The sequence below is a fragment of the Pipistrellus kuhlii genome, unplaced genomic scaffold (genome assembly GCF_014108245.1).
Source record: "Pipistrellus kuhlii isolate mPipKuh1 unplaced genomic scaffold, mPipKuh1.p scaffold_m20_p_17, whole genome shotgun sequence".
Lineage (NCBI taxonomy): Eukaryota > Metazoa > Chordata > Mammalia > Chiroptera > Vespertilionidae > Pipistrellus > Pipistrellus kuhlii.
Genome location: NW_023425482.1, coordinates 3173061 through 3191190, shown reverse-complemented (window position 1 = coordinate 3191190; position 18130 = coordinate 3173061). Strand labels below are relative to the sequence as shown.

Genomic DNA, 18130 nt, shown 5'->3' with positions numbered 1-18130 from the left:
TGCCCATCAGCAGATGAGTGGCTAAAGAAGTTGTGGTGCATTTTTACCGGGGAATATAACCTGGCCATCCAAAAGAGAGAAAGGAAGTTTACCATATGCAACAGCATGGATGGACCCGGAGGGCACCGTGGGCTCAGTGAAGTCAGTCAAAGACAAATACACTTTGATTTTATTTATAAATGGAATCTAATGAACAAGGAAACGAACAAAATTGGAACAGACTCACAGATAGAGAGAACGGACTGATATTTACAAAGCAGTCACAGGATGGTGACGTACAGCACAGGGAGTTCAGTCAGTAACATGGCAGTAACTCTGCTCGGTGCCAGTGGGTACTTTGTAAAATATAGGACTACCTAACCACTATGCTATACACCTGAAACTAATACAAAATAATGAGTGAAAACTATAGTTGGAAAATGAAATTTTAAAAAACAGAGAAAATGATTTCAGACAAAAGATTCTGTTGCCCACAAATGACCCTCGTCTGTCTCCTGACACAAAGTAGGCACCAGGCTATCCCATCACCCTGACCACCGTCACTTCCTTATTTGCTCTCGATCCTCAGCGAAGTGGGAAGGTTTGGGAAAGGACCCGGGAGGATGGTTAACGGAGGACGGTAGTAAGTGTGCTTGGACCCTGGGTGAAAGGAGCTGGGCCTTTGGGAATACCAGGAAGGAAGCCCCAACCCCTGGAAGTGAGGACTTCTTGCTGGGAAATTCTCGGGGGTGGGTGCCTTAACCTCTGCTGTCCCTGCCCTGTCCCCACTGGGGAACAGAAGAGAGACTGGCTGAAGTGACATTTCCTGCGTGATCCACTGGCACTTGGGATTGCAGCTGCCCTGAGACCGTCCATCTTGACGCTGCCCTCTGGCCCCACACACAGCAAGGCAGCTTGCCCAACACGGCCAGATGGCAGCGTGCCGACAAGTGGGGCCCCGCTTACCTCCCGGTGGGCCTCGCTGGAGATCCTATTGGTGTAGCGCAAAACCTCCAGCTCCATGTCCGTCTTAAAGACCCGGCTGCGGGGAGGGAAAAACAGAAGGAGAGTCAGAGACTTTCAGCAGGAGCGGACTGGACCTCCAGGGAGAGCCTGGGCTGTCACACCTGCCTAGCCTGGGAAGGACCCCAGGGCCAGGCCGTGCCCAGCTAGGCTGCAAATGGGCTGCCTGGGCAGGGGGTGGTGGCTGGGTGGGTCCCCAAACTGCAGGAGTGAAAGCTACACATCCTCACCTAATGCCAGCCTCGAATGTGCAGGCTGTTTCTAGTTCCCAGATCAGAGGCTGCTGTGGGTGGCAGAAGAAGCCCAGAGACTGTTTCCTCGTCCATAAAAATGAGGAAAGATCTACATGGCGAGGCTGTTAGACCTGAATCCTCAGTGTGTGCCTCCCAGGGCTCTGCCCAGCTGACTGAAGAGGTCCCCCTGCCCGGGCAGCGCAGACACACCATGAATCACAGACGGGGCAGGACAGAAGGGCGCATGGTGCAGGAGTGAGTGTGGGAAGAGTGTTCTGCGGAGAGAAGCAGGACGAGGAGCAGACAAGAGGAGACAGCAAGGGGGAGAGGGTGCATGTGGAGCAGGAAGAGCAGCCAAGAGACCCCGCTGACCACCAGAGACCCAATGTACTTCCTGCACCGGACTCACGGGAGTCCTCCAATAAACTCCTATCCATCTGCCCAATATGGTTAGGTTTCTGGTCTTCGCAGTCAATCTCATCCCGAGTAAGACTCACACCGAGAAGCTAAATAAATGCTTGCTTTCTACCTCTACCATGTCAAACAAGCAACTGCAGGTCCGGGCATCAGAGTGGCAGCTGGGCCAGGCGTTAGAAGCAGAGTCCTCGGCCATCCCTCACGGCCAGCGCTGCACCCTGACCCCGGGTGACGCACCTGCAACAAAGCCACCTCTGCCTCTTTCACAGGGAACGCCCTCAGAGCCCTCAAGAGCAGCAAAGCCAGAGAGAAATGTAGCAAAGGCAAACCCCCAGCCCACTGAGGCTCCTTCCACACGGACCCGCTTTCTTCCTGAGGGCAGACACTGGCCCTGCAAGTCTGCTCTTTGCCATCATAAAGGTGCCTGCACTGGGCAGCTGGGAGCAACCGGGCTGCTGGGGAACAGGAAGCATGTCCTGTGCTCCGGGGTGAGGGTCCAGAGGCACGGACAGGACTCAGGCAAGCAGCTCAGCTCCAGAGATCCGAACCCGCTCACAGGATGACCATGCAGCCCTGGTGTACCGTTCCCCACTGCACCCTACGCACCAGCCTGAGGGACTGGGGAGTGGAGTGGGCCTCACTGTGATGACAATACAGGTGGGCACAGCCCCAGCTGCAGCTGCCTCTGGCCCTCCGCCTCTCTGTTCAGCTTAGACCCCTGGTCCATCCTTCCAGCCACCACTCTTGCCAACAATTTAGACGTGTAGGACTTGTGCCCACCTATCCGCACAGGCTTAGCCTAACCTCCATGAGAGTCAAGCCCGAGCCCGAGCCTGTGAGTGCTGCTCCAGGACACGGGCTGCAGGGAAGACCTGGCTGGGAGTGGAGGCACAGTAGCTCTGTCTCAGCCCACAGCCTCCCCCGGCCCCCAATCTGCCGTGAGCTGCAAGGGGGCCTGCGGGAGGCCTACTCTAACTTGCTCCATCTTGCCAAGATTGCTCCCCTCCCCAGCTCAGTGTCTCCCTCCCCTTCCCAGCCAATGAACGAACGAACGAACGAACGCATCTAGTTGGAGAGCACAGAAGCCAGCAGTTGGGTACACTTTCGCCTAATTCAGACAACCAAACCTTCCCCTGCCCCTTCGTGCTCTCCTCCCTCCCACCCCTATAAGGGAAGGGTGTCCTCTTCCAGGCGAGGCTCAGCCCCTCCCACACCCACCTGGGCTCAGATCCCAGCCTCAAGCCCTCCATCCATGGTCCCTATGACTTAAAGCTCCATGACCTCGCTTACCTCCTCCTCCGCTCACCAAGCTTTACCCCCCACTACCCAGCCACATTTTGGAAAGGGGACAGAAACAGTGCTTGCCTTGGAAGAGGAGTGGGAGCAGCTTTTGGAGTGGGACCTGGAACCTCTTCCTCATCTCCTCCCCTCCTCTTCCCTCCCCTCTTCTCTCTTCACCCCACCCTGCCCCACACTCTGCCAGCTGCCCTCTCACCCCAGCTGCCAAACCCAGAGGCCATCAGTGGCTCCAGAGGAAGTGCCGCCCCTGGCACCCCTCCTCGTGTCCCTGACAGTCCTCCCCCCTCCCCCCCACCCTTGTGCCCACCTATCCGCACAGGCTTAGCCAAACCTCCATGAGAGTCAAGCCCGAGCCCGAGCCTGTGAGTGCTGCTCCAGGACAGGGGCTGCAGGGAAGACCTGCCTGGGAGTGGATGGCACAGTAGCTCTGTCCCATCTCCCAGCTCCCGCAGTCCCTCTGGCACAGGTCCCCGGCGCCTCCAGCTCACGGTGACAGAAACGCCCACCCACCCATGTGCCCTATCTCAATCCCAGCTCTGCCATCGCCTGCTGCGTAAAACTTAACCAGCATCCTCCCAGACTCCGCCCTCTGTCCGTCCATTGCTCCCACATCCAGGTGATGACCGCGGGCCATGAATCCTCCACCACCTCTCTCAGACCCTCGGTGTCTCTCCATCCAGACCCCACTCTCTTCAGCCTTGGCAACCTCGCCTGCCTCTGCTGGCCTCCAAGCCTCCAAGCTGTCTGTTCCCGGACAGGCAGAGCTTTAGAAAATGCAAACCCAACCTTGCTTTCCTTGTTCAAAACCTTCAGTGCCCTCTGGACGCCCTCAGGGTGCAGGTAAAACTCTAGGTGAGTCCTGAGCTCTCCAGGACCCACCTGTCCCCAAAGCAGGCTTATCTGCCGGGAACCTGCGGGCGCCCCTTCGGTGACCTTTCACCCGCCAGCTCCCACAGAAAGGCACTTTTCTCAAGGTGGAGGGGGCTCCGCCATCGCCCCACAGGCTAAGGGCTCTCTGTCCCCAGGCCTGTCCATAGGAACCCTCTGTAAGCTGCAACATTGTCATCTCTTCTTCAGCTGGGTCTCCTCCCCGCCGCAGCCCAGGGCCACAGCAGTGCCTGGCCCAGAGCAGACACAGTCCCTGCGTTAGAAATAGTATCTGGGCTGCGCACCAACACTGGAAACACCTTCCTTCCAGCAAAGAGAGGCAATGGCCTCATTTCAAAAGAAAGGAGGCCTCCCAGGGGGAGTTCACCAGGTCAGTGTGGGAGTCACTCACCTGGCATGCCCTGAGCAGGACAGGGCTCTCAGACCAGACTCCCCCCACCACTGCCTCATCCCCAGCCACAGAGTTTGACCCCCAGGAGCCCACCTCACAGACTCCCCACTGGCCTCTCCCCGCAGCCTGAGCACCTGATCCCGGAGACGAGAAGGAAAAGCTCACAATTTGCCCGAGGAACAAGGAGAGTCCCAACCACGCTCTCTTCCCTGCAGAGACCAGGCACTTCCAGCACCGAGGACCACAGTCCTGCCGCTTCTCCAACTCCCCTTCAGGGAAGGTGACACACTAGGCTCCAGCTGATTTTCTCAGGGCTGGTTTTCTTTTTTCTTTTTTTCTTTAGGGGACTGACTTTTTTAGTCATATTAAATAAAATAAATCAAATTGAATCAGGGCAAATTAGCCCACAAAAGCAGTTCTCCGGAGAGACTGGCTGGCCGAGCACTGGCCTGGCCCATTTAATCTGGGTGTTAAAGGCCCTGAAAATAGCCGTCCGCTTGTACAGGCTTTCCCAACTGCCCATGGGGCACTCTGCGCCTGATGTCCTCCTGGCACCAGGCATACCAGGCTGGCCCAGTTATCTCCATGACACAAGCACCAGGAACTTTTTAAATATATATATATATATATATATATATATATATATATATATATATATATATATATATATATCATTGATTTTTTACAGAGAGGAAGGGAGAGGAATAGAGAGTTAGAAACATCCATGAGAGATGCGCACCTCCTACTGGAGATGTGCCCGCAACCAATGTACATGCCCTTGACCGGAATCCAACCTGGGAACCTTTCGGTCCGCAGGCTGACACCCTATCCACTGAGCCAAACCAGTTAGGGAAAGCGCCAGAAACTTCGAAGATTACTGTAGTAAATAGGGCGTTCCGGCACTCTGCAGTTCCTCCCTTCCTGAGGAAAAATTCACCCCAGAACCTGATGAGGAATTTCCATTACTCCTGAGCTCTGAAAGGCAAGGCAAGGGGGAGTGCGCCGAGGTCCTGCCCTGCAGGCCCAGTGGCCTCTGGGGTGAGGGATGCTTAGTGTCACACTCAGCCCCAAAGGATGTGCACGTCATGGTTGAAAATTGGAACTGCAAGGTTTCCATCCCTAAGAGAGGAGAAGGCCACTCCCCCATGAAGCATCAAGGACAAGGCCCTGGGACAAGACCTCACAGATGCCACCTAAAAAGTCTGGACAGCAGGCAGGGGCTCTCCTCACAGCAAGAGGAGGTGCCTGATGTGGTGGGACACGGGCACTCGGGCAGAGTCCCCGGCTCCTGGCCATGCAGTGAGCATCACCCCTCCCAGGGCCGCTCAAGCACACGGCAGCACCTTGGGCGGGGAGGGGCAGGACCAAGGCTCAGGCCTGAAATGGCAAAAACCGGACTACACGGAGATTCATTTGTGCATTCCCTCCCTCCCCCGTACCTCCCGCTTAAATATTCACAGGTCACAAAGCTGCCTCTGGGCATGAAACCCAGGATGAAGACACCAATTAACAGGTCTGAATGCTCCACTGAGGAAATCAGTAGCAAGACGGGCTGGAGTATTTCCAAAATCAGTCTCTAAGCATCAGAGTGCCACAGTGTTCAACAAAACCCACCTGGAAGGACAGGAATTCCGTCTCTCCTGCAGGTGAATGTATGGGGGATGGGTCTGTGGGAGAGGCGGATGGGAATTCCATCAGGGCCCCCGAGACCATTCCTTCCACCCCCAGTGATGCAAACGGTAAAATTCCAGAACAGCAGCAGGGACAGCAAAGAAAGAGCTGGTTGGAATTACATATCTTCAAGAGGCTCTATGAATAAGTCTTCTCAGAGAAACCAGAGCCATGAAGTAGTGATGGCTTAGTGCACTGTGAGTCCAGCGGGTCTAGGACCAGACTGGGACCAGGCAGACGAGGGCCACACGCAGGGGAGCCCACCCAGACCAGGCCCGGAGGCTCCCACAGCCGGCTCCTGCCTTCTGCACACCATATCTCAAGTTCTCACTGTGCTTAGAACCCCACTTTCCACTTGGGATTCTTATTAACTTAGGGTTGAATGCCTATATGTTTGGAGTCAAAAACAGCAAAAAGTATCCTTACTGAAATAGTGTTCACATACATATCGAGAATCTAGGCCATCACCTATGTGCCTTTTCTAATTTGGGATGTAGATCCTGGTGTGCTCTGCCCCTGATCCTCACCATCTCTGGAACATAGCAATGGGGTAGAAATAGATGTTACCCACTGCCTGATTAATACACGCAAGACACCTTCGCTCGGTATGATTACCGGTTCTAAGACCGGCCGATGACTCAGTGTCACAGTCTCACGTCAAACCCAGGAAGGCGCACAGAACGTGCTGACATGCCAGCTTCCTGCGGAGCTTCTGGGGGAACTGAACTCAAATTCCGGGCACGCTGCTATGAGACAGCGCAAAAGCATCTCCTTCCATTTCCCAGCCTACCTACAGATCAATTTAATCATCTGCAGAACAAGAAAAGAGAAACAGCCTAAATTATGGAAGTGAGATGCCTGCTCTTATTAAGTTTCAACTTTTGACCTCCACATTCAAACTGCAATACCCAGCACAAGAAGAGAAATTATCAGTTATGATCTCATGTTTGGGGGAAAGAGTATGATTATAGAGGGATTTACAGGAAATCAAAAAGGCACCGCTTGAGAGGATGGAAAACAATAAAGCAGTCACCAAAAGGAAATGAATGGCACCCAAACAAAATGAGAGGAAGCTCGAGAGCACGGGCAGAGCTGCCGCTGCCTCCCCATCCGACAGGCTCCGGGGGATCCCAAAGCCCAGCCCGGCTGCTAAGCAGGAGCTGGGGTGCATGTTGGTGGCAGGAGGCATGGTGCTAGCTGCACGGCCCCTGTCCTCCCGCCCCCAAGATCCAGGGCCTGACACAAGACCCATCCCGGGGTCCGACACCCCTGCCTGTGCAGTGGCCAAGAGTGAACTGAGAGAAAGGCTGACCTGCAGGTAGGCCCCTGCCCTACAGGCGCTCCTCAGAGCCACAAGGGGCAGCCCAAGATCCCAGGGCCATCAACCTGGGCCCAGCTCCTGGCTTTTTCCTGGGCAAATCAACTGTCCTGTCATCCGGAGCATGGGGATAATCAGAGAACCTACCGTATAACACATACAAAATACCTCTTTAAATAAGGTGACACGTGTCAAGGGCTTAGCACAATACCTTGCACACAGGAAGTCTCAAAAGGTGACACACTTATGCTCTCATTGAATTCTTTAGCCACCCAGCCAGGGAAACCGCTCCTGCTTTGTAGGAGGAAACTGACGCTCAGTGCTACAGAATGTTTGTCTCCCTCCAAATTCCTGCTGAAATCTAATCTCCAAGGTCTGACCACAGGAAGCAGGACCCTTGGACGATGATCAGATCCTCAGAACAGAGCCCTCATGTGCCTTACAAAAGAGGCCCCAGAGAGTCCCTGTGCCCTCTGCCGTGTGAGGTCTCATAGAGGACGGCCATTTCTGAACCCAGAAGTGGATCCTCACCAGACACCACACCAGCCTGCACCTTGATCTTGTACTTCCAGCCTCCAGAACTGGGAGAAATGCATTTCTGTTGTTTATGAGGTGGTACTTAGTGAGGCGGCCCGATGCTCTAAGACACACCCACGCTGGAGTTACAGACTCCTCCGTGTCCGTGTTACAGAACAAGAGGCCGAGGCCCCAATCACACTGGGAGTCAGGGACCCCTCCACCCCCACCTTACAGAGGAGGAAGCTGGGGCTCTGAATATTAAGTGACTTTCCAAGCAGAGTAGGCTGGGGTTAGAGGTTGTATTTGTCTGAGTGGGTGGTTTATCCATTATCCCAGAGAGCTTCTCTCTATGGGGCCTAGAGACAGATGGTGTTAAAAGCATTCAGGACGCAGGGGCCCAAAGATGCATCAATGAGTCATAATTTAAAGTTCAGAAAAGACTCCTCTCTCCTGCAAACGAAGGACCGGCCCCCATTCTACCCAGACTCCTTCCTTCAGTGACTAGGAGGGCAATGTGCGTGCCTGCAGAGGCCAGCACCCATTCTATGAAAACCAACCCCTGAGGCAGTGGGGACCATGTGACATTTCTAAAACAGTTCTACTGCCATCAAATGCCAAATGAGTCCTTTCTGCTGCTGGCTTTAATAAAGTTGGGAAGTATTCTTATGAACGCAGAATCCACTCCAGAGCCTTGGAAATGTCACTAGAATTAAAGTGTGTTTGTTCCAAAATGATGAACTAATGACTCATCCCTTAGGAGATGCTGGCGCATGCCATTCAGCCTTCATCTATAAAGCATCGACTGTAAGCAGCGCGAGGGAACGCCACCTGTGGAATGTGAGTGGACTCGGCCATTCCCAAGGATCCAGGATTTATTCTTCTGTCGACTGGGGGCTAGAGACGAGCCAGGCATTTGTTACTTTACGGAAACAAGAGGAGACCGTGTACTTAAGAACACAGGCCCCACCCTCAGAATGTGGGGCCATGACAGGCACTGGGCCAGCGCCGCTGACAGCATTCAGCTGGCAGGCCTGCCTTCCGCTCCTCCAGGGTCAGTAGTGATGCCTGCCAACAGCCTCAGATCTTCACCTCTGGCCCAATCACTGGTCCCTGACTCAAAATCAGCACACAGAACCTGTGCCTCCTAGCCATCACCATCCTTTGTCTCCAGCTGTTCAGGACAAAAACCCAAAGTCACTTTCAACTTCCCCCTCAAGCAACTGTCACAGTAAGTTCCTCTCAGGAGCATTCCCCTTGATGGACCGTTTACCTCTCAACTCCGTCCCACCACCCTCCACTGCCACCAGAACCTACAATAATAGCTTCTTTCCTGCAACCTGTTCCCACTCTTGCCCTACAATGGAGTCTCCAGACTGAAGCCAAAATGATTTCTTAGAATGCAAACCTGATCCTACCATTCTGCTTAAATATGTCAAAGGTTTCCCTTGGCTCTCATTTCTCTCAAGACGAAGTCTAAGTTGGCACCATGGCCAACCCAGCCCCTGCCCAGCTCTCCAACCCCCCTCCAAGGCACCTGTCAGTGTGAGGCTCTACGCGGGGCACACAAGGCGATCTCCCTTTCTCATCTCCAGCCTTTGAACAAGTTATCTCCTCCCCCACTTCAGTCTTTCCCAACCTCATCAACCAACTCCTACTCACCCTTTAGGTCACAGAGTTCCCAAGCTCCAAGACTAGGTGAGCGAGCCCGCCCAGACAGACGAGGAAAGGTGACCATATGGACGTGGGATCAGACATGAGGAGTCTACCCACCTCCCAGTCAGGTGACGTTAGGGCAAAGGCCCTGCCTTACTTCTCGCCTACATTCAGAGTAAGTGCAGTTATACAGCAAATAAAAACATTTGCCCTAACCGGTTTGGCTCAGTGGATAGAGCATCGGCCTGCAGACTGAAGGGTCCCAGGTTTGATTCCGGTCAAGGGCATGTGTCTTGGTTGTGGGCACATCCCCAGAAGGGAGTGTGCAGGAGGCAGCTGATCAATGTTTCTCTCTCATCAATGTTTCTGACTCTCTATCCCTCTCCCTTCCTCTTTGTAAAAAAATCAATATATTTTAAAAAAACAAAAACACTTTGGTGCTATCAAAGAGCAATCTGATGGTTAGGAAGAAAACTAATGACCCAGGGTTAGGGGTAGGGTTAAGGTTGGGGGGCTACTTCCAGAATCCACAAAGGTAATGCCCAACCTGAGGAAGCTCGTCCTGCTCCGACCTACCAGAAACCAGTTATGCTGCAGGTAGGGGCTGCCAACATCACCAAAGGAAGAAAGTGGATATGACTTTCTTCTCAACTACTCGAGATAGGTGCATGACGTGAGGAAAACATGTTTACCTTTCTGGTCGTGTGTATGATATTTATTTTTAGTCTTTTCACTATCTACTTTAACTGAGCTACCAACAGTTGGCTTATTTTTAGTAGGAGCTTCAAAAGACTGAAAATAAAGGAGAAGATAAGTGAAATTTCATTGACATTCAAATGACTCATGCTTTTAAAAAAAAACACACACAAAAAACAACTGACAAACAAACAAACAAACAAAAAATAAACCAAAGAAGACAGAAGACTCTGAGAAAAGATCTGGGAACTGGCTTGTCTGATGGGCTCTCTGAGTGGGAGTAGGCAGGAACAGCAGGGTCTCTCACCTGCCTGAGCTGAGCACAATGAGCAGTTAAGGTAGCCACAGGTTGTACTTACCATTCCACAATCTCTGGATGAAGAATGGTGTTGTTGACATTGAACCTACAGAGGGAAAACAAATCAAGTTCATTAGGTCTATCATCTCCCAGCAAGAAATACCTCATTCAATACATGACCAAAAGAGGGCCCCAAACTTTAATTTAATGACTTGCTAGCCCATGTAAGGCTGCTGTTTATTCCTGCGGCAGACATATGTTGTAACCAATTGGGGAACAAGCTGCCATCTTCCATCCTTGCTAGGCAGACAGTTTAGCAACATATGCAAAATGGGTGTCTCAGAAGAAATGGAGAAAGAAGCAGAAGAATATTTGAAAAATATAATGATCTCAAACTTTGCCAATTTAATAAAAAAACATTAATCTACACATGCATAAAGCTAAATGAACTCCAAATGGGATAAATTAAAGAGATCCACACCTAGACACATCATAATCAAACTGATAAAAGACAAAGAGAGAATCCTAAAAGTAACAAGAGAAAAGCAATTCATCACATACAGGGAATCTTCAATAAGATTGGTGGCTGCTGCCCAGCTGGCATGGCTCAGTGGTTGAGTGTTGATCTATGAACCAGAAGATTCAATTCCTGGTCAGGGCACATAACCAGGTTGCAGGCTCAATCCCCAGTAGGAGGCATACAGGAGGCAGCTGATCAATGATTATCTCTCATCATTAATGTTTATATCTCTCTTTCCCTCTCCCTTTCTGAAAGCAATAAAAAAATATTTTTAAAAAAAGATTGGTGGCTGCTTTCTTATCAGAAACTAAAGAGGTCAGAAGGCAGTGGGATGCCATATGAAAAGTGCTGAAAGAAAAAACTGTCAACCAAGATTCTATGTTCAGCAAAGCTGTGCTTCAAAAATGAAGCAGAAATTAAAACAAAACCAAGATGAACAAAACCAAGATAATTCATTGCTAGGATACCTGTCCTACAAGAAATACCAAAGGAAACCTTTCAAAATGTAATGAAAGGACAATAGAGAGTAGTATAAATCAACATGAAGTAAAAAAGAGCACTGGTAAAGGTAGTTACATGATCAAGTATAAAGATAGTATAAATGAATTTTTTATATATTTTCTTCTATCGACTTAAAAAACTACATAAAGAAATAACTGTAAATCTGTATTGATAAGCACAAAATATACAGATATATGATCTGTATCCAATAACAGCACAAAGGAGAGGGGAAATGGAACTATTTAGGAGAAAAGTTTTTGTATACTATTGAAATTAAGTTGACATTAATGCAAACTAGATTGTTACATATAAGTTTAAGAAATCATCTGTAATCCCCTGGGTAACAACTGAGAAAATAACTAAAATATACAGAAAAGGAGATGAGAAAAAAAAAAACAAAACATATACTACCAAAAAATCAAATAAATCAAAAGAAAGTAGCAGTGGAAAAGCTGAGGAATAAAACAACATATGATATATGGAATAAAAATCAAAATAGCAGAAGAAAGCTCTTCCTTATCAGTAATTACTTTAGATGTAAATGGATTAATTATCCAATTAAAAGGCAGGGATTGACAGAATGAATAAAAATAAATATGAACTAACTACGTGTTCTAAAGAGACACATTTTATTATTTCCCCTGTACATGGCTTCTTACTGCATCTTTAAAATATCACAAATAAATCTGAGGAATCATCACCTAGCTATTTCTATAGGCTAGACAACTTAGATCTTTATATTCATCAGCCTGATGAACTGTTCCTTTTTCAGAAGCATAGATACCATCCCAAAATTTTCTCATATCCTTTTTTCAACTGTTCTGGTTTGCTGAATCAAAGCAGCTGAATTTGATACAAGTTCAATGTCATTTCCTTCAAGAATTAACTCATCTTTTTGGGCTTAAGATACTGAATAAGAAACACTTAACCTTATCCAAACCCTGTAGATTTATTTTTTTTGCCCAAGAAATTTCTGATTTCAACAAAAGAACCAATCTCCGGAATAACAATGGGAAGCGGATGCACACAGACCTCACCTTGTATTATAACAGAAACCCAGTACACCATTGATGATGTCCTGTACATGATGCCATTCTACTTCACCATTTGTCAACCCAGAGCCTCTTCTTCCTTTTCATTCCAAAGAGGCTGAGTTCTACATCGATGTGAGAGAAGCCCCTCTGAAGGGTGCCGCTGGCCCTCTACAATAACGATGTGTCCCTTCAGAGAGATGTCCACATTTTCTAAAATGTCGACAGTCTGATGCTGAGAATGGTCTTCATCCTCACAGTAAATGCGGCAAAGAGCTAAAGAAGCTTTAGATTCAAAGACAAATCGTGAAAGGATGGAAAAAGATATACATATGGTCCCCAACTTTCAATGGTTTGACATGATTTTTCGACTCTGACAGCATGAAAGGAATAAGCATTCAGTAGAAACTGTATTTCAAATTCTGAATGTTGATCTTTCCCCGGGCTACTGACATGCAGTACAATTCTCTCTCATGATGCTGGGCACAGGCAGTGAGTCACAGCTCCTAGTTAGCCATATGGTCACAAGGGTAAACAACTGATACTGCACAGTGTACTATATCGCCACTGCTTTTGGGATATTGTGTTTTGCACCCTAACATGTCTACAAAACGCACATCTGTGTCTACTGCTTCCTGGTGAGAAGAAAAGGAGGAAGGCAATTACTTTTGTGATAAAACTCAAGATCACTGCCTGACTTTAGGATAACAGAAGGGGTCTGAGCACATCTAAGATAGGCTAGGCTAAGCTATGTAGTTCAGTAGGGTAGTGTATTAGATGTATTTTCAACTTCTACTGGCTTACCAGAATTTAACCCCATTATAAAATCAAGGTTGCCCTAACTGGTTTGGCTCAGTGGATAGAGCGTCAGCCTGCAGACTGAAGGGTCCCAGGTTCGATTTCGGTCACGGGCATGTATCTTTGTTGTGTGAAAATCCCTAGTAGGGGGTGTGCAGGAGGCAGCTGATTGATGTTTCTCTTTCATTGATGTTTCTAACTCTCTATCCCTCTCCCCTTCCTCTCTGTAAAAAAAATAATCAATAATAAAGTATTTTTTTTAAAGTCAAATTGCATCTGTCATGCAAACAGAAACCAAAAAAGACATCAGACAAAAAAGACAAAAAAGACCAAAAAAAGACAAAATAAGCATAAGATAAAAAGTTTTACTAAACACAATAAAAGAACATTTTATATTGATAAAATGGAAAATTCATGAAGTAGATATAATAATTATAAACATATATGCACTTAACAACATCTCTCCAAGATAGAAGAATCAAACCTGACAGATTAAATAGAAAATGGACAATTTACAATAGTTGGAGAGTTTAATACTTGCAGTAATGAATAGAACTAGATAGAAGATCAACAAAAAAACAGAAGACTTGAACAACATTATAAACCAATTAGACCTAACAGACTATCCAAGAGCATAATCCATTTTCTTTTCTTTTTAAAAAAAAATATATTTTATTGATTTTGTCCAGAGAGGAAGGGAGAGAGATAGAGAGTTAGAAACATCGATGAGAGAGAGTCATCGATCAGCTGCCTCTTGCACACCCCCTAATGGGGATATGCCCGCAACCAAGGTACATGCCCTTGACCGGAATTGAACCCGGGACCCTTCAGTCCCCAAGCCGACGCTCTATCCATTGAGCCAAACCGGTTTCGGCCATAATCCATTTTCTCAAGTGCTCATGGAACATTCTCCTCACAGGCCATATGTTAGGCCATAAAATAACTCCCCCCAAAATTAAAAGGATTGATTCATACTAAGTATGTCCTCCAACCACATTGGGATGAAATTAGAATCAATAACAGAAGGAAAATTTACAGGTATGTGAAAATCAAAGTATACACTCCTAAATATGGGCCAATAAATATCATAGGTCAATGAAGAAATCACAAAGGGAACTAAAAATACTATGGAAAAGAAAAAAGGAAACAAAAATACAACATACCTAAGTATATAGTTAATAGCTAACACTGTGGTTAGAGAGGAATTTATAGCTGTAAATGCCTATATTAAAAAGGAAGCAAGTTATTTCAACTCAATGACCTAGCCTTCCATCTTAAGAAACTAAAAAAGAACAAACTAAACCCAAAGCAAGACAAAGGAACATAATAATAAAGATTAGAGCAAAAGTTAATAAAGACAGGGTGGCACTGGCATAAAGACGAGATCGGGTGAAACTGGCTCTCTGACATCCCCCGAGGGGACCCAGATTGCAAGAGGGCACAAGCCAGGCCAAGGGACCCCACCAGTGCATAAATCCGGGCCTCTAGTACAATAATAAAATTACAACACAATTTAAAAATGGGAAAAGGATCTAAACAGACATTTCTCTAAAGGAGATATGCGTATGGTAAATAAGCACAAGAAAAGATGCTCACTGTTAGCTATCATGAAAACACAAATAAAAACTATAATGAGATACTATTGCACAGCCACTTACATGGCTACAATAAAAAAGATAGATAATAACAAGTGTTGGTGAGGGAATGTAAGTTAGTTTGACAATTCCTCAACAAATATAAGAGTTACCATAAGTCTCAGAAATTCCATTCCTAGGAATATATACAAGGGAAATGAATGCATATGTTCAAGCAAAAACTTGTATATCAATGACCACAGCAGCATTATTCTTTTTAAAAATATATATATTTTATTGATTTTTTTTTTTTTTTTTTTACAGAGAGGAAGGTAGAGAGATAGAGAGTTAGAAACATTGATGAGAGAGAAACATTAATGAGCTGCCTCCTGCACACCCCGCACTGGGGATGTGCCTGCAACCAAGGTACATGCCTTTGACGAAAATCAAACCTGGGACCTCTCAGTCTGCAGGCCGACGCTCTATCCACTGAGCCAAACAGGTTTCGGCAGCAGCATTATTCTTAACAGCTAAAAGGTGGGAGCAACCAAGTGTTCATCAACTGATAAACATTCAAACATAATATGGTATATGTCTATAGACTACAATATTTTGTTCAGCTATAAAAATGAGCAAAACTGATTCATGCTACAACATGATCTTTGAAAACACGCTAAATGAAAGAAGCCAGATATGAAGGCCACATATTGCATGATCTATTTATATCAAATAGTAGAGTAGGCAAATCCATGGAGACAGAAAGTAGATTAATTGTTGCTAGGAGAATGGGAAATGACTTCCTAGTGGGTACAGGGTTTCTTTTTGGATGATGAAAATATTCTAAAATTGATTGTGATGATAACTGCTCAAACTGTAAATATACAGAAGCCATTTAATTGTACACTTTAACAGGTCAATTGTAATGTATGTACATTGTATCCTAATAGAGCTGTTCTTTTAAACTTATGAATTATGTACATAATGAATCTTACATGTAAATTTTATTCTAATAAAGCCCATTTATAAAACTGACAGACTGAGAAAAGAAATAAATCCACAAAGCACCGTTTGACATTGTGGTGATAGAACAAGCAGAGAAATCAAGAAAGATGCAGAAGATATGAATAATTATAATTAATCAACCTGACTTAATTGATATATACAGAGCACTAAAGCCAAAACATGCTCTCTTCAAGTACCCAAGAAACATTTATCTTAATGATCATATGCTGCAAGTTTTAACGAACTCCTAAGTATTAAAATACTGAACATGTTTACCAATTACAGAAGAATTAAACTAGAAACCAGTAACAAAAAGAATATTAAATCCCAAATTGTTTGGAAAATAAGCTACAGTTCAAAGAAGAAATAATGGAATTAGAAAATAAAAACATAAAATAAAACCAGTGAGATGCAACTAAAACAGTGCTCAGAGGAAAATGTATAGCTCTAAATGTATTTGGTGAAAAAGAACATTGAAAACCATAATTTAAGTTTTCATCACAAGAATGTCCCTTTCTTCTTTCCCAAGAAGCTAAAGAACAAATAAACCTAAAGAAATGAGAAAAAAAATTAAAAACAGAAATTGATGAAATAAAAAGCAAATATCAGTAAAGAAAAATCTATAAAGTCAAATTGTTTTTTTGCTGGGATGAACATAATTAAAAAGGGGACCTCAGGAGAGAGAGAGAAGGATCAGATGGGCGTGTCTCTGACACTGTGGTGTGCAATCCGCAGCTCACACCATCAGGAGACAGCTGGGGAGCACCACACAGCCCAGAATAAAGGACAGGCCTCAGAGGAGCGCGCTCGGCAAGCCCTCACGCCCCTGCGTCCTCAGCCCTGTGACATCTCGGTCAGGATATCGCACTCAGGGCATGCAGGCTGTACCAACCAGGTCTCTCCATGGCCTCATTACTGGTGTTTAAAAACAACCACACCCACTCCTGGCCGAGCCCGATGAGGACCTCAGGGAAGGGGAGAAAAGAGAGAAGGGGTATGGGCAGGTAGTGGCCAAAGCTTTTGGGTTCCTAATACGCATATAACACTACTCAATTCAAAGCCCACCAAAATGTTGTAGAATTAAAGCCCTACTTGTGAAATACCAGAGAACACAGGCAGCCAGCATGTTTCAGCGTGAAGAACAGAGAGAGCAGCAGATGGCATAAATCAAGACGACAACACAGACTCTGCCTCCCATTTTGCCAAATGTCACTTTGACATTAGGAAAAGCAATGGCCTATCTTCTCCACAGCCAAACGCACCAGTAAAATTTCACTGCACAAAACGTACGTGCGTTTACACACATCCACACATACCCCCAAGCAGCAAAGTGACCCAGCACATAAACAAACACAGATAACATGACAGATGAACTCACACAAAGGCGGTATACACATAGAGAGAAGAGGCCACACAGACACACATAGATGTGTATACAACAGACACACACTCAGAGACACACAAATGCACACAGGTGTATATTCACAAACACAAAGACATCCTAGTACATGCACACAGACTCAGGTACACAAACTCAAGAGACATGGATACACACCCAGACACACACACCCAGACATACACTTAGACTAACACACAAAGATCCACACCCAAATACATGCACGTACAGAAACACACACACTCATAAGCAAAATACCCAGACAGAGAAACACACTCAGACACACTCACAAGAGTCCAAAATACATTCACCACAATGTTGACCAGGCTTTAAGTCATAGCTATGAAATTCCGATATTCCTTTGCTTTTGCCACTGTGCTGGCTAGCATTTTCTATGAGAATCATGTAATTGTGTAAAAAAAACAAAACACAAACGCACCAGTGCCTGAGCGGGTAGAGGTGAGGCGGGGCGCGTATCATAGCACAGGCGAATTCCCTGTGCGCTGCACCTGTGGGCTGGGTGACACAGGGTGAGTAGCATGGCCCCAAACACCCCTGCCCCAGCCGCTGGCCTCCTCCCTGCCATTTGTAACCCAAGCACAGCCAGGCCTGCCTGGAAAGCCAGCTCTGGAGAGCCCCCACTCCCCATTGCCCCTCGGGGCTGAGGCAGGCTCTTGTCCCTGCAGGACCTCCCTCTCATGGAGATTCCGAGGGCCGCAATCAGAAGCCCAATCCCAAATACTAACTTGATACACAAGTTAACAGCAACCAGAAAGCCAAGGTCCCCAGACCACAGACTAGTATTTTGCTGTAATTGCTGAGTTTTAGTAATGTCCCTTTATTTCGTGGTTTTTCAAAATTCACATCTTTAAATATTAATATTCCTGAAATAATAACCCCCAAGCCCAGCAATTTCATATTAA

At 46.8% G+C, this 18130-nt stretch overlaps 1 protein-coding gene across 2 annotated transcripts in view; it reads right to left on the bottom strand.

Annotated features, from left to right (window-relative positions):
* Nucleotides 1-18130, bottom strand: part of PEPD (peptidase D) — a 108830-nt gene that overhangs the window by 59513 nt on the left and 31187 nt on the right. For both annotated transcript variants that reach the window (XM_036440534.2, XM_036440535.2), the window contains exons 7-8: nt 10447-10491; nt 946-1021 (exon numbers count right to left, since the gene is read on the bottom strand). In XM_036440534.2, coding sequence (XP_036296427.1) covers nt 946-1021; nt 10447-10491 — 121 coding nt within the window. The remainder of the gene's footprint in view (nt 1-945; nt 1022-10446; nt 10492-18130) is intronic.